Source organism: Rhincodon typus, chromosome 2, assembly GCF_021869965.1.
Source record: "Rhincodon typus isolate 14 chromosome 2, sRhiTyp1.1, whole genome shotgun sequence".
NCBI lineage: Eukaryota > Metazoa > Chordata > Chondrichthyes > Orectolobiformes > Rhincodontidae > Rhincodon > Rhincodon typus.
In genome coordinates this window covers 50,533,274-50,546,793 of record NC_063333.1, presented here as the reverse complement: position 1 = coordinate 50,546,793, position 13,520 = coordinate 50,533,274, and the positions used below count along the sequence as shown (strand labels likewise).

Here is a 13,520-nt window from a genome sequence, read left to right as displayed (position 1 = left end):
TGAAGGGTCTAGGCCCAAAACGTCAGCCTTTCTGCTCCTATGATGCTGCTTGGCCTGCTGTGTTCATCCAGCTCTGCACCTTGTTGCCTGAGAAATTCATCAGGTCTGGCAGCATCTGTGGGAAGAAAGCAGAGTTAATGATTCATGTCCGATGACTCTTCATCAGAACTGTTGCCACAAGAAAAAGTGGTATTTATACTGAAGCTGAAGTGGGGGAGGGGAGGAAGGTAGAGGTGAGCAGATGGTTGGAAGTGGAGCCCAGAAAGAGAGATACATGAAAAAGGTAACCAAGGATTTGGATAACAGGCCAGAACAGAAGAAAAGCTGAATAAGTGATAACAACAGCTAAGAGTGAGAAAATAGGTGCTGGAAAACTGTGCTGGATACAACTCAAATAATGTGATAATGGGCCTGGGAACGAGTGTTTGCAGAACACCGCACTCTGTCCACAAAAATGACCCAGTGCTTCCAATTGCCTGCCAATTTAACACACCATTGTGTTCCCATGTCAACATTTCTGTCACGGCCTGTGCAGTGTTCCAGTGCGTCTCAGTGCTCAAAGACATCATCTCATTTTACACTTAGGGACTCTGCAACCTCTAGGACTTAACATTGAGTTCAATAACTTTAGAGCCTGATTCTATCCTTTTTTGTTTCTTACCCATCACAAACCTGGGTCCTGTTATGAAATGGGTTGCTTTAACACAGTCACCCATTCTCACGTACTCCTGCACCTAATATCACATTAAATGAGAGAGAGAGATATTATCACTATCTCTCAATTATTATCGAGACCTGTTATCTCAGTCTCAGGATTACCAATAATGCCACTAGGCCATCACATCCCCATTTACTCATTGCATTTTTCCCTTGCTATTCTAAATCTTATAATGCAATGATTAAGTTAAAGCTATTCATGATATGATGATTGTGTTAGAGATAGTCATGTTCCAATGAAGACTATCATCAAAGCATTCTCCCACAGACACTACTTGGTCCACTCTGCCCATTGCACTCTCCAGTACCAGAACCACAACGTCTCCTTCTTAGTTGGACCAAGTTGGGTCAAAGATATTTGGTTTCATTTTAAATAACTTGGAAATCTAGTGCATACTCCCAGATTAATTAAATGCCTTTCCTGCCTCCAATTTCCTACCATTGAGTGCAGAAGATTTCATATCCATTGTAAAATACACCTTATATTCTTTCAGGTCACCATGGTTGAACATATTGCCAATTTGATGAATAGTATTCGGATGATCCACAGCATCTCAAAGTATTACAACACATCAGAGCATATGACCTCTCTGTTTGTCAAGGTTACCAATCAGATGATTACCACATGTAAGAGGTATCTCTGTCAGAATGTTGGAAAATTCTGGGACCAAGACAGGTAACCATATCATCTATTGTTAAAGAGTTTTTTTTATAGATAGCAAAGTTAGCATGGCAAATTGAAAAATTTCAAGGTCAAATGTAGAACAAGTCAAATTCAGAGGAAATCTCTCTGTGCTCTGCTGTAGCAATGCTTAATTCTAATTTCAGAATATTGATACCCACTCAAACAACAACCCATCACCTCCCCAACCAATTCCCATGTTCGTATATGCCAACTCATGTCAGCTAGCACTCCAAATACTCTCATAGCCTCTTATAGACCCTTTACCAGCTTAGTGCCAACATATGACCCTCACCATAGTACCTTTACCCCAATACCAACTTGGTATTAAGTCATGTTAACTCATGTCCTGCACTCACCACCTTTTCCCTTTTCAGCCTCCATGTCTATTCATTCAATATCCACCATGGGCAGACCACAGGAGCCATGCTAAAATTAAATAAAATAAATATTAAACTATCTATTGCAAAACTCACTGAAAAAAACTCATTTATGATAGGCTACTACATATATTTTTATCCCCTCGAGTGCTTAGTCCCTAATTAAAAACAAACCTTTGTACTCACAACCTCACATTAAAGATTACTAATAATTTAATAACCTTTTTGAGCTGCCAATCACATTGTGAACTTAAAGCTATCCAGCACTGTCTTTCCTGCCATTGTAATAATGGTGGGTTTTGGAAAACAGTCAAGAGTTGAAGCTAATGATAGCACTTGATGTTACGTTAACCGAGATCTATTGCAATTGCTAGAACTGATTTGCTTCAAATTTCAGATGCAGGCAGATAGTTTTTATTCTCAATTTCTAAAAGGCAAGGGATGTATATAACTTGACAGCTTAACTGTCAGTACAGACCTTATCTGTCCTTTGAGGTTTTTATGTCTAATCTAAAAATTCATAACAGTGAAGTATTTGAGCATTGCTCCAGTGAATATGGGGTCTGTTTGAATTCAATATTGATTTAATATAGCCGTGTTCAGTTTGGCACTTCGGTGTGAGTTACATCCTATTCCCATTACCTTCTCCAACCCTAGAAAAAATAATTCCTGACAGATTTTGGGGCAGGAGTCTGAATCTGGAGCCCCACCCACCATTTTGGATATGTGAAAATCCAAGTTGAGGTGTAAGGGATAGAAATAATCCGAGACTAATGCCTCCCTTTTTGTGTTAAGTCAGTCCTAGCCACGAATTCAGGCTGTACATTTACTGTACTGCCCTGTCAGTTTGAAGATGCAAAAGCTTTCAATATGCAGAAAGTTGGAAATTACAATTACTTTATTTCAAGAGAGACTAATTCACTATTTAAACTTGTTCCAGTTTGGCAACCTTTATTCTTAAAAATATGATAAACTTTTGCTGAAGAAGTTAGTGGTACTCTCACTGGTGTAGTTAACCCTGTTTTAGGCCTTGTGTAACAAAAAAAAAGTTCCTTCCTCCTTGTTTTTGTGTGGAAATGCTTTGAGGCTATAACTTAAATCAGGTGAACTGCTTACAGATTAACAAATACCCTTGGATCTCTCATCCTGTTGGCTACAGCTCAATGAACAGTCTACAGTCTTATAGTCTGTTGGGCATTGGATTTCATTTTGCTTCAGTCTGAACCTGCACCTGTCGGTCATTAAATATTTATTTGAATCAAGTGTAGTCTGTCTTGTTGAGATTTGTAATATCTGATATCAGAGGATCAATGACAAGAACTTTCATACTTCACAGCTTGTAATTTTGAATTGCAAGTTTTCCTCCAAAATCTCCTGCAAAGTAAAACGCCATCCAATGGAGCTGAATTTGAGTTTGATTTATTGGTGTCACATGTACCAAGATAGAGTGGAAAGTTTTTTTTTGCGTGCTCTATGGGCAGATCGTACCATACAAAGTGCATCAGGGTAGCACGACAGAGTGCAGAATACAGAGTTACAGCCACAGAGAAGGTGCAGAGAGAGAAAGATCAGAATTAACATTTAGGAGGTCCATTCAAAAGTCTGATAACAGCAGGGAAGAAGCTGTTCTTGAATCTGTTCATATGTGTATTCAAACTTTTATATCTACTGCCCAACTAAAGAGAGTGGACATGAGTATACCCGGGTGGGAGGAGTCTTTGATTATGTTGGTTGCTTTCCCAAGACAGTGGGAAGTATGGATGGAGTCAATGGATAGAAAGTTGGTTCGCATGATGGACTGGGCTATGTTCACGACTCTGTGTAGTTTCTTGCGGCCTTGGGACAAAACCATGCTGTGATATACCCAGATAGGATGCTTTTGATGCACGGATAATGCATTGGAAATACAATGTCGCAATTCTGGTGGCCATTACTGTGCTGAATTTTAGAATGATATGTGATGATACTGGAAACAAATGTGGACTTCTTATATTAAAAGAAACATTCTTGATAAGCGTTAATGAAATATTTCTATTTATTCCTAGTTTGGTATTGGCTCATAATTTAAAATATGAAAATAAATCATCAGCTACACTCAGACCAGATGTGAGCTTAAGTAATGTAAATAGTATAAGGTCCTCAGTAAATTTGAGAGAGCAACCAAATCATACAGTTCAAACTTGAACACGTAGTAATTTACTTGGTTATGTAAAATAAACACATTTTTCTGGAAATTCTGGAAGCATTCAGCAGATCTAGTAGCATTGTGGAGAGACAAACTAAGTCCAATTTTATCTCCATTTTTGTTCAAAATCCATTCATTTATGCAAAGGTAAAAGTTTGCCCAACATTTCAAGTTGGTGATCTCTCATCATAACTGGAACTGAATAGAGATCTGACAGAGTTTATAAGCAAGGCAGGCTCAAATAAAGGATTGGCAAACTGAAATATTAGCACAGTTTTGGCATGGGTTATTTCAGTGAGCCGGATGGCCGGTTTGCAATGCAGAATGATTCCAATAGTGTGCAGGTTCCATCCTGTACTAGTTCAGGTCGCTGTGAAGGCCTCTTGCCTGAGGTGTAGTCAGCCTCAGTTTAAACTTACTACCAGTTGTTTCTCTCTAAAGGGAGAGCAGCCTATGGTGATTTTCATAGATGCTCCCAGATATGAGTGTTTCCGGAATTTTTGTTCTTATTTCAGATTCCCCAGCATCCCGACCGCTTTCCTCTTATTCAGTTATTTGTCTGACTGGTAGCTTCAATTGAACTGAGTTGCCAGTTAATCAAATTAGTGAAGCACAAGTAACTTTGTCTTTTTCTGGGTCCTTATTAGCTTCAACTATGCAAATACAAGAGTTGGCTAGAATCTTTGAAAATGCTTCTGGCCATATTTTCAAAGGTGATGGTCCTTTATTTTTGGTGGGTGGAAACCAGATGTAAATGCCTTCACCTGTTTTGAACAGATCCAATTTTTGCTGATAGGGGAAAACAAGTGAGGCATGGTTCACGCAGGAAGGAAAACAGAATTTAACAGGACCATTTAAACTTAATGCTGAGATTACAAACCCCAGAATCATAAATTTATGGAAAATAATTCACTAAATCATAGAATTGTTACAATACTGAAGGAAGCCATTCATGCCATTGCATCCGCACTGCTGCTCATCATTCCTCTTGGACAGCGGTTAAAGTCCATAACAGCATTATGATTTGAACATTTTTAAATGTACCACCCATTAAACATTTTTTTAAAAGGATTGAGTTATGAATCTTTTTTTAATAAAAGCTTCTGCTAGGTCAATTTGATTGACAGGCCATTTGGTATGGGATAGAAAAAAAATCATCTGCTTGTGTAGCTTCAACAGAGTACTTGGATGATTTCCCAAAGTTCTATTACTATGTTATTCTGAATACTTGGTTTGGTTTCAAAACCTGCTGTTATTTTAAGAGGATTCTGACTTCACAGTTTGATCAACAGTTTTGTTGAGCAATAACCTGCTCAGTGACACACAGTTGGATTCTATTAGGGCCTCTTAGCTCTTGCTGCTGGTTCAAAATAGACAAAAGAGATCTCTAAAGATGAATTGAAAGTGACTGACCTTGACACCAAGGCAACAATGTGTGATATGAAGGAACCGTAACAAAACTACAGTCAATGTGAGTCAGGGAAAAGGCATCTTCTGATTTGGTATAATAATTATCCAAAAGATAGTTGTGGTTTTTGGAGGTCAGTAATCTCAGCACTGATACATCACTGCAGGAATTCTGCGGGAATAGGCCCAACCATAGCCAACATGTTTGTGCAATGTTCAGCAGCTTTTGTAGTGTTTCAGATACTGAAGTTGTCTACATCCAAGTGCAACAAGATCTGGATAGTATCCAGATTTACGCTGACAAGTGACAAGTATGCCGCATGACTGTCAGGCAATGACCATTTCTAATAAGAGAGAATCTAGCCATCTCCCCTTGACATACAATGGGATTATCAGCATTCTCGGGGTTGACCAGAAACTGAACTGGAGGAGCCATATAAATGCAATGGCTACAAGAGCAGGTCAGATGCTACAAGTGTTTATTCATTCAGAGGGTGTGGGCATCGTTGGCTAGGTCAGCAGTTACGGCCCATCCCTAATTGCAAGGAAGGCAATTAAGAGACAATCACATTGCATGGGTATGGACTTGTGTAAGTCAGACCAGATATGATCAGCAGTTTCCTTCTCTAGGAAACACTAGTGAACCAGATGGGTGTTTTATTTCCGTGAAAATCAACACTGCTTGGCATCTTAGATTAATAGTCCAGTGATAATACCACTATGCCATTATCCACAACCCCAATCTCACCTGCACTACCACTCCCCACCCCCCCCCCACCCCCCATAGTGAGTAGCTCACCACCTAACTCCTCAAAACCATGTACAAGGCACAAGTCAGAAGTGTAATGAAATATGGTCCACTTGCCTGTGTAAATACAGCTCCAACAACACTAAAGAAGCTCCCCGCGGTCGAGGACAAAGTTCCTGCTTGAGTTGTACTCTAAACCTCATCTTCAAAATTTCATTCCCTCCACTACTAATGCATACTGGCAGTACGTGTACCAGCTACAAGATGCACTGCAACAATTCACTAAGGCACCTTCAATAGCACATTCCAAACTCATTGCCTGTATTAGCTAGAAGGGCAAGGACAGCAGATTCATTTGAACACCACCAACTGCAAGTCCCCCTCCAAGTCACATATGATTCTGACTTGGAATTTTATTGCCGTTCCTTCACTGTCGCTGGGTCAATTCTTGGAACTCATTTCCAAGCAATACTGTAGGTCTACTCAATATCCATTTTAAGTATTTGTAATGTAGGTTTCATGAATGTTTAAATGACAATTTTTACTCAAAGTTTTCTGATCAATTTAAAGATTACGCTAAAAACCTGGGTTGAATGCTTGGAAGTAGTTGATTTGGGTAAATTTATAATCTGTGTCACATTCCTATAAACACAAACAAATGCAACAATATTTTTCTTATTATTCATTTCAGGCAGGAACTACTGAAGAAAATTAAGAACTGCACTCAGCTAAATGTTGAGTACCAAAAACATTTTCAACGAATCAGGGAGAAGCTTCGTGAAAATCCACAGGAGAGACAATTTGAATTTAGGTAAGAGTCTCCCTTTTATTTCAAAATTTCTTAGACTTTATTTCAAATATGTTTATAACCTAACATTGATTCTTCTTCCACATTATAATTGGTTCTGGTTTAAATCTTTTGCACCACACACCGTTCCCTACTCTTGAAGGTATGGATTCAGGCAGCTTACTGTTAATATGAGCTAACCCTGTTTCAACTAAAGACTTAAAGTAACCATAATGTGTTTTTACGTATAAGTTTTGTGCATGCCCTTTGTTTCCTGAAAATTTCACTCTTACTGCTTGAGGCACTTTTCCATTTGTGGCATGCTTTAATAACATTGTTATAAAACAGAGGATAACCCTACTCTGAGAACTAAAGCTGAAAGAGGAGCACCTTGCCCTATAATGTGTAAAAGGAGTGTGAAAAGTGGTGTAACCTGCCCTTCAGCAACTTCCAGTAGTTAAATAAAATAAATCCCTGACACTCACTTTACAATCAACAGGTAACAATTTATTTACTTAACTCTAACAATGAAGAAATTAAGTAAACTATTAACAAACCAAATAAGCCCCTTCTAACTACAAAGTATTCCTGAATAAAACATGATTCTAATAGTATGCTTTTCCAATAAATAAAAGTCCCACTTATATAAAATCAAAATAGAATTTAGTTTCTTGAAATTACAGCCAGGTGATGAGTCTCCAGAATGTTCTGTGTGTTCTCTGTCAATTCTTCTGTCATGAATGCCTTCTGTGTTGTTTCTTCTGTCAGGAATTTAACCAGTTATGCCATTGGCACTTTTATATTTTAGATGGTGTTTTCTCTAAGACATGGAGGAGTCTTTGAAAGCCAACGATTCTCTTTTGAGAGCTGAGGGCTGTTAGCTCTGGTGGATGGTAGTTAGCTCTCTTTTGTCCACTGCTCCTTTCTTTTATACCCTTGACGACATATCAATTTTCTTACAATAGGATTGGTCCAATGTTGTCAACATTATCAATTTTGAATTTGATTGGTTTTTGGTATCTAAGTGCCTGATTTAAAATAATTGGCTAGATTTGAAAATTGTTGTCTTAGTAAACTGCTGTTTGGCTTGCTAACTGTATGGCCTTTTGATACAAATATTTCAATTTGGGTGCTCTCTGTGTACTTGCAAATTTTCAAGCTGCTGCTCACAGACATCCATTTTAAATCTCTAAGCATAGAAAAAGCACATCATCTTTTAAAGGGTACGTGCAATGCTTTCCCCCCCAGCATTTTACAAATACCAAATTCTAACTTACTGCCTCCCAATCCATAAGTACTGTACCCAAATTCGCAACAACACATCAACGAATATTTTAATGCACTGTACTAAATTAAACATTGAAATGTACTTGAGACTTAACAGCGTCCAATCAAACTTCAATCAGGATTTGGGTACAACTATAATGGTGAGAAATTGAGTTTAGGATGAGATATAAGACACTGGTTATACTGCAAAAACATAAGCCCATGACAAGTAGTGCCTACTTGTCCAGATTTGCAGTATGGCTGGTATGCATGAACAGCTATATCTTTCTTCTACCATTCTTGGTGCCCAGGCCTTTTGAACTTCTCAAACTCCCTCATGAGTATTTCACTGGATTCTTCCTTCAGAGTCCTTCTCTACAGCCGACTATCCTGAATTTGCCCAAAGTTACTAACTTTATACCCTTTCTCAGATGCAGTTATTTCGATGAATTATTGATGAAGCTTTATGATCCATTAAGATGTACTTTATTTTAAAATATACTGTCAAGTGTCAAGTTCTTTGTCTAAACTTTGAATTAAATATTTCACTTTTTAATGTCATTCATCTCCCATTAGCTACTTAAGACTTTTCACTCACCTTCAACTTTCATCAACCACTCCTACCTGATCGATTTCTTTATCACATCTCAAACTATTCTTCCATATCTAATTTCATCCTCCCAGAACTACTCCATCTCCAGTACTAACTCAAACTAACTCCCAAAGCCATTCATTAAAATAAGTTATTTATGTCCAGGGCTGTTCATAAGACCTGCTATTAAGTTATTTATAACCATGCAATTCAGTTGTTTTTATTCCTTATCAAACTTTCAAACCATGATATTCTTCACTAAAAATCACTCTATTCTACTGTTAATATGAATTAGCTAGTGTGCTTCAGCAAGCATCTTAATTAAGGAAGTTTTAAATGAAAACCAGGGGCCAGTTAGCTCAGTTAGTTAGATAGCTAGTGTGCAGATCAGGATAGTGCCAATAGTGTGGATTTGATTACAGTCTGGCTGAGGTAGACCTGCGAACCCCCTCCTCACCCTGCCCCTGAGTGTGGAAGGCAATGGTAATCCAACACGAAAAAACTGCCAGGAAATGGCTCAGGATGAATGTCAGCATTCAATAAGCAGGGGACTTATCTTCAGTTAGAACACATTTGCCATGATGTGAAATAAAAAGCCTAGCAAAGGCCTGTATATGGACTTTTTAAATTTTTAAAAAATATTTACCAGTTTCACTCCCGGTATTCAAGAGGCTTTGTCTGCCCTTTGGTGTCTTTCCAGGTTAGCCATTATTCCATAGGACAGTCTTCCCACTAGTGTTGTTTCTGTAGAAATGATACACTGAGCAATTCCAGGGGAAGAAATTTATTGGGGTCATTAATGACAGCCACACGGGCCTTCATGAGCCTATCCTATTTATCAGTAGGTGACTGTGTATCTTGTGTGTATGTTATTTTAAGATGATTTAATATCTGACCCTATAAAACTGTCACCCAAAATGAAAACAGAAAATATTAGAAATGATTATCAGATTTGGCAGCATCTTTGGAGAGAGAAAATTAATGTTACAGGTTGAAGACCTTTCATTAACTTGAATGTAAGGAAGAAAGTTCTTATGCGGTGAATATTAACCCAGAACTTTCTGCCCACCAAAAGGTGCTGGAAGTAGAAACAAGGAAGGAGCAGAGAAAAGAAAATAGATGAGTACATGAAGGAAATAAACCAGAGGGTCCATGGGATTTGACTTGGGAGGTGGGCATGGGTAGGACAGATGCTTGCTTTGAAGAGAGCTAGCACAGTCTCATAGCTTCTTAAGAGTGATCTAACTCTAGCGATATTTACAGTGACAAATCACAGCTTCCATGAGTGGTGCCTTTGACTTACCTTTGCTTAGGCTGAGTTTGTGGCAGAGCTGTGCTAAGTTTTGGATTTATTGTTTGAAAACTGGTGCTTAAAGCCAGGTAGTACATAGTAACTGTTGCCTAAGATATGGGCACTATGGTTGCTGTACCTCCAGGCCTGCAGCATGAGATGGAACAGAGGCAGCAGAGAGGGAAATATTTGTGAAGAGCAGGGAGGAAGACAGTTCTACATAGAAGAGTGTACCCATGAAAGCTTTTTTTAGGAGCACATATTCCTGAAACAGGAGCAGCACTGAGGTGGTTAAAGTTCAACAAACAGGTTGTTACTGAACTTGGGCCACATCTCGTAATTCAGCCTGGAACCTCACATAATGGTGCCATTCTGCCAATGCCTTTATCAGCGGCTCAAATGCTGTTAAGCTGAGGGCACAGCATGTTTGTGTTCTGGTGCCACATTCATTCCTATGTGCTGGTCATATTCTAATAATCAGTTGCCATACAAAACAGCTCAACTACCAGGACAGCCTGCAAACCATTTTGAACACTGATCCGTGGTTGCAGTACTTCAAGCCTGTCTGACAGTAAGCATGAATCTCATGACTTCCAACTGAGCTTCCCCTGCAGCACTGACGTGATGGATGGCTTCTGCCTATGATGCAGTGGCTATCGGAGGCTTCAGCATCATTTGGTCTATTTGTGCTGCAATGGAGTTAGAAAGAATGGGATCCAAGCTGTGTGCAATGCCCTTCCATTCTCCCTGACTGTGACAGCAGGCTGTCTGATAGACCAGCCAAGGCGCTGGGTTGCTTGCTTCAATCATTTAAATGAGGAAGGAGCATGGGATTTACATGCTGCCTACTGCCACAGCAATATGGACAGTTTATGAATAGTGACCCCACTGCCAAGGAACAACATGGACCAATTTTTAAAGGTAGTTGCAATTTTAAAAAAAATGCAAAGTCTAAGCAATGGAAAATCATTTCCTTAATCACAGCTATTTATAAAATGCTGTGACAAATTACACATTATTTTTGTCCAAGATGAATTATTTATCAGATCAAGCTAAATGATTTTGAAGTTGTAGAGCATGTAAGTTGCAGTTTGGTACACTGAATGTATTAAATAGTACCTGCAGCTTTTTCCTGTGGAATACAGAGTAGTTAATTTATGGTAACATTGATTGAATGCAGAGCTATTAAGATATCAATCCAATCAGAAGTGTCTTGAATTGTTGTCTGCATTGTAATCCTGAATTAAGGGTGGGATCACTAGGTTCCTTGGAAAATTGTTAATGCTGTTCAAATTTATACATTCCATGTGACTGCCATAGAAGGCATCTCATGAAAGAAGTTGGTTTTGTTGACACTATGTCTGAGATGAAGCCCATATTTGGCTGTGAGAACAACAGGGCCATGATTTCCCACTTTGATGGACAGCTCTGTAGTTAGTAGCTTTAAATTGCAGGTTTGTATTGGGTTATCTGCACACTCAGCTCAAAAGTAAGACTGATGCCATGAAAGATAGAAGTCTGGCTGGAAAACTTCATTGTAAACTAAATTGCTGTGGTAGTTCTAAACGTATCATCATTATTGTCATATTTAAGCGTCAACTACAGCTTAAGATTTAGTGGAGAAGAAGTTTAATCATTATGTCTACTGTGTTTATTGATCTCTTTGGTGCTCAGGGAATCTGTCAAATAGTTTATAACCTGAGCCATTGTCTAAGTATTGTTCCTTCTAGTTTAAATCTGAGTTCAGTTTGTAACTGGGGCGTGGTGGTTTGAAGCCCAAATCATTGTATCTCCTGAGACTCATTTAAATTTAAGCATGTGTCGTGATTCACTTTAAAACTTAGGTCCAGCTCCCATGAAATTCAGTGTCAGTGCTTTGACACTGGTGGCAGGAGGTCACTGTAAGGGACCAAGATAAATGGAATTTTAGCTGGAGTTCAAGATGTTCATGGGAGCCCAGCAAAGAGAAACACAAGGGCTCCTTGTGGGGCTTAGTGGCGTGGTCTTCCCTGTCAACAAGGAAACATCTATGTTTTTAATACTGGTCCTCTTCTTTTCCGGGTGGAGTGGGCACCCACATGTCCTGGGGTTAAAATTGAGTCATGGTTCAAGCGGCACCATTGGCTGAATGTGTTAGGCTTTAGTGCCGGGAAAGAAGGAAGCGTACTGGCTGAAAACTACCTGGCAAAAGACAAATTGTGAACAAAGCCAGTGCTGAGCTGTTTTTTATAGATCGACAATGTGCATTTTTATATGGCACCCTGCATGCCATGTCCTTGTCAAGCAAGGCAAGTGGAGGTGGTGTTAACATCAGGCCTAAAGAGATCACAATCTGTATTCCAATCAGCCAGAATTCAGTGGAAAGAATTCTTTGTTTGGCCTTGGGCTTTACTAGCTTTACCAAGAGACTGGGCAGATAAAGGCACACTCTGGCTAGTGGATTTGCCTAATTATCAGTGAAACTGAATTTGAAAACACAGAGTATTACATTTGCCAAAATTTACCCAGTGTCGTCAACGTGGCAAAATATTCCAAAATACATAACAGGGTGGGGCAAAGAGACTGAGCCATCGTGGGGAAAAGAATGAGGATAGATGATTGAAGCAGTAATTAAAGAGAGAGATTTTCAAGGGGTAAAAATGCAGCACCGTGCCACTGGAGCATAAGAAAAAAGATTCTTGAGTTTGATAAGGTGATGGATGAAACTCTAACAGTAATACTAGAGCAGAAAGAGGGAGCTACACGAATCTCACACATGAGGGGAAGATGTGAGATAAGGTGCTGCACTTGCGGAGGTTGCAGAGAAAACATAGAGTGAGAACAGTGATAAATAAGGACAAAGGACTGTGAAGTCAATATTCTTACAATGGAAGAGCCAGTGGAATTTAAAGTGGTAAGGATGGTAGGTGGACTTCTGGGTGATCTGAATTATTGTGGTACTTGAATTTAGTGATTGCTTAACACAGACAACATGCATTTTCATATGACAACTTAAACTTAGTTAAACATCACAAGGTGCTTCACAGCAGCTTTTAGTAAACAAAATTTGGTAAAAGGCACGAGTGCAAATTTCAGCTAGATAGATCTTCAGTGAGAAATGTAGAGAAAGGATCATGTTTATTCCATTAGAAGTTGATGATCTTGATGGATCAGATTTGGGGGTTGAAGCTTGTCTTTAGTCAGTGAGACCTGGAGATTGTGAACATTTGTAATCAGTTAAAGGATGGGTTCATTATGGAAATGAAATGGTGCAGAACAGGTACAGAGCAGAATGGTAGTTGAGATGCGCAGTTACTGGATGACTGTACCATTATAAATTCATTCTCTGGACTGTATCAACCCATTGTTGATAACAGGATAAACAAGGGACGAATAACTCGGGATGGGCAATAAACACTGCCCGGCCAGCAATGCCAACATCCCATGAATGAATCATTAAAAGAACTGCAGATGCTGGAAATCTGA

The 13,520-nt window shown here is 39.1% G+C and overlaps 1 protein-coding gene across 1 annotated transcript in view; it reads left to right on the top strand.

Annotated features, from left to right (window-relative positions):
• LOC109911901 (dynein axonemal heavy chain 5-like) overlaps positions 1-13,520 on the top strand; it is a 274,289-nt gene that overhangs the window by 40,290 nt on the left and 220,479 nt on the right. The window contains exons 12-13 of the mRNA XM_048607992.1: positions 1,212-1,393; positions 6,811-6,930. Of these exons, the coding sequence (XP_048463949.1) occupies positions 1,212-1,393; positions 6,811-6,930 (302 nt within the window). The remainder of the gene's footprint in view (positions 1-1,211; positions 1,394-6,810; positions 6,931-13,520) is intronic.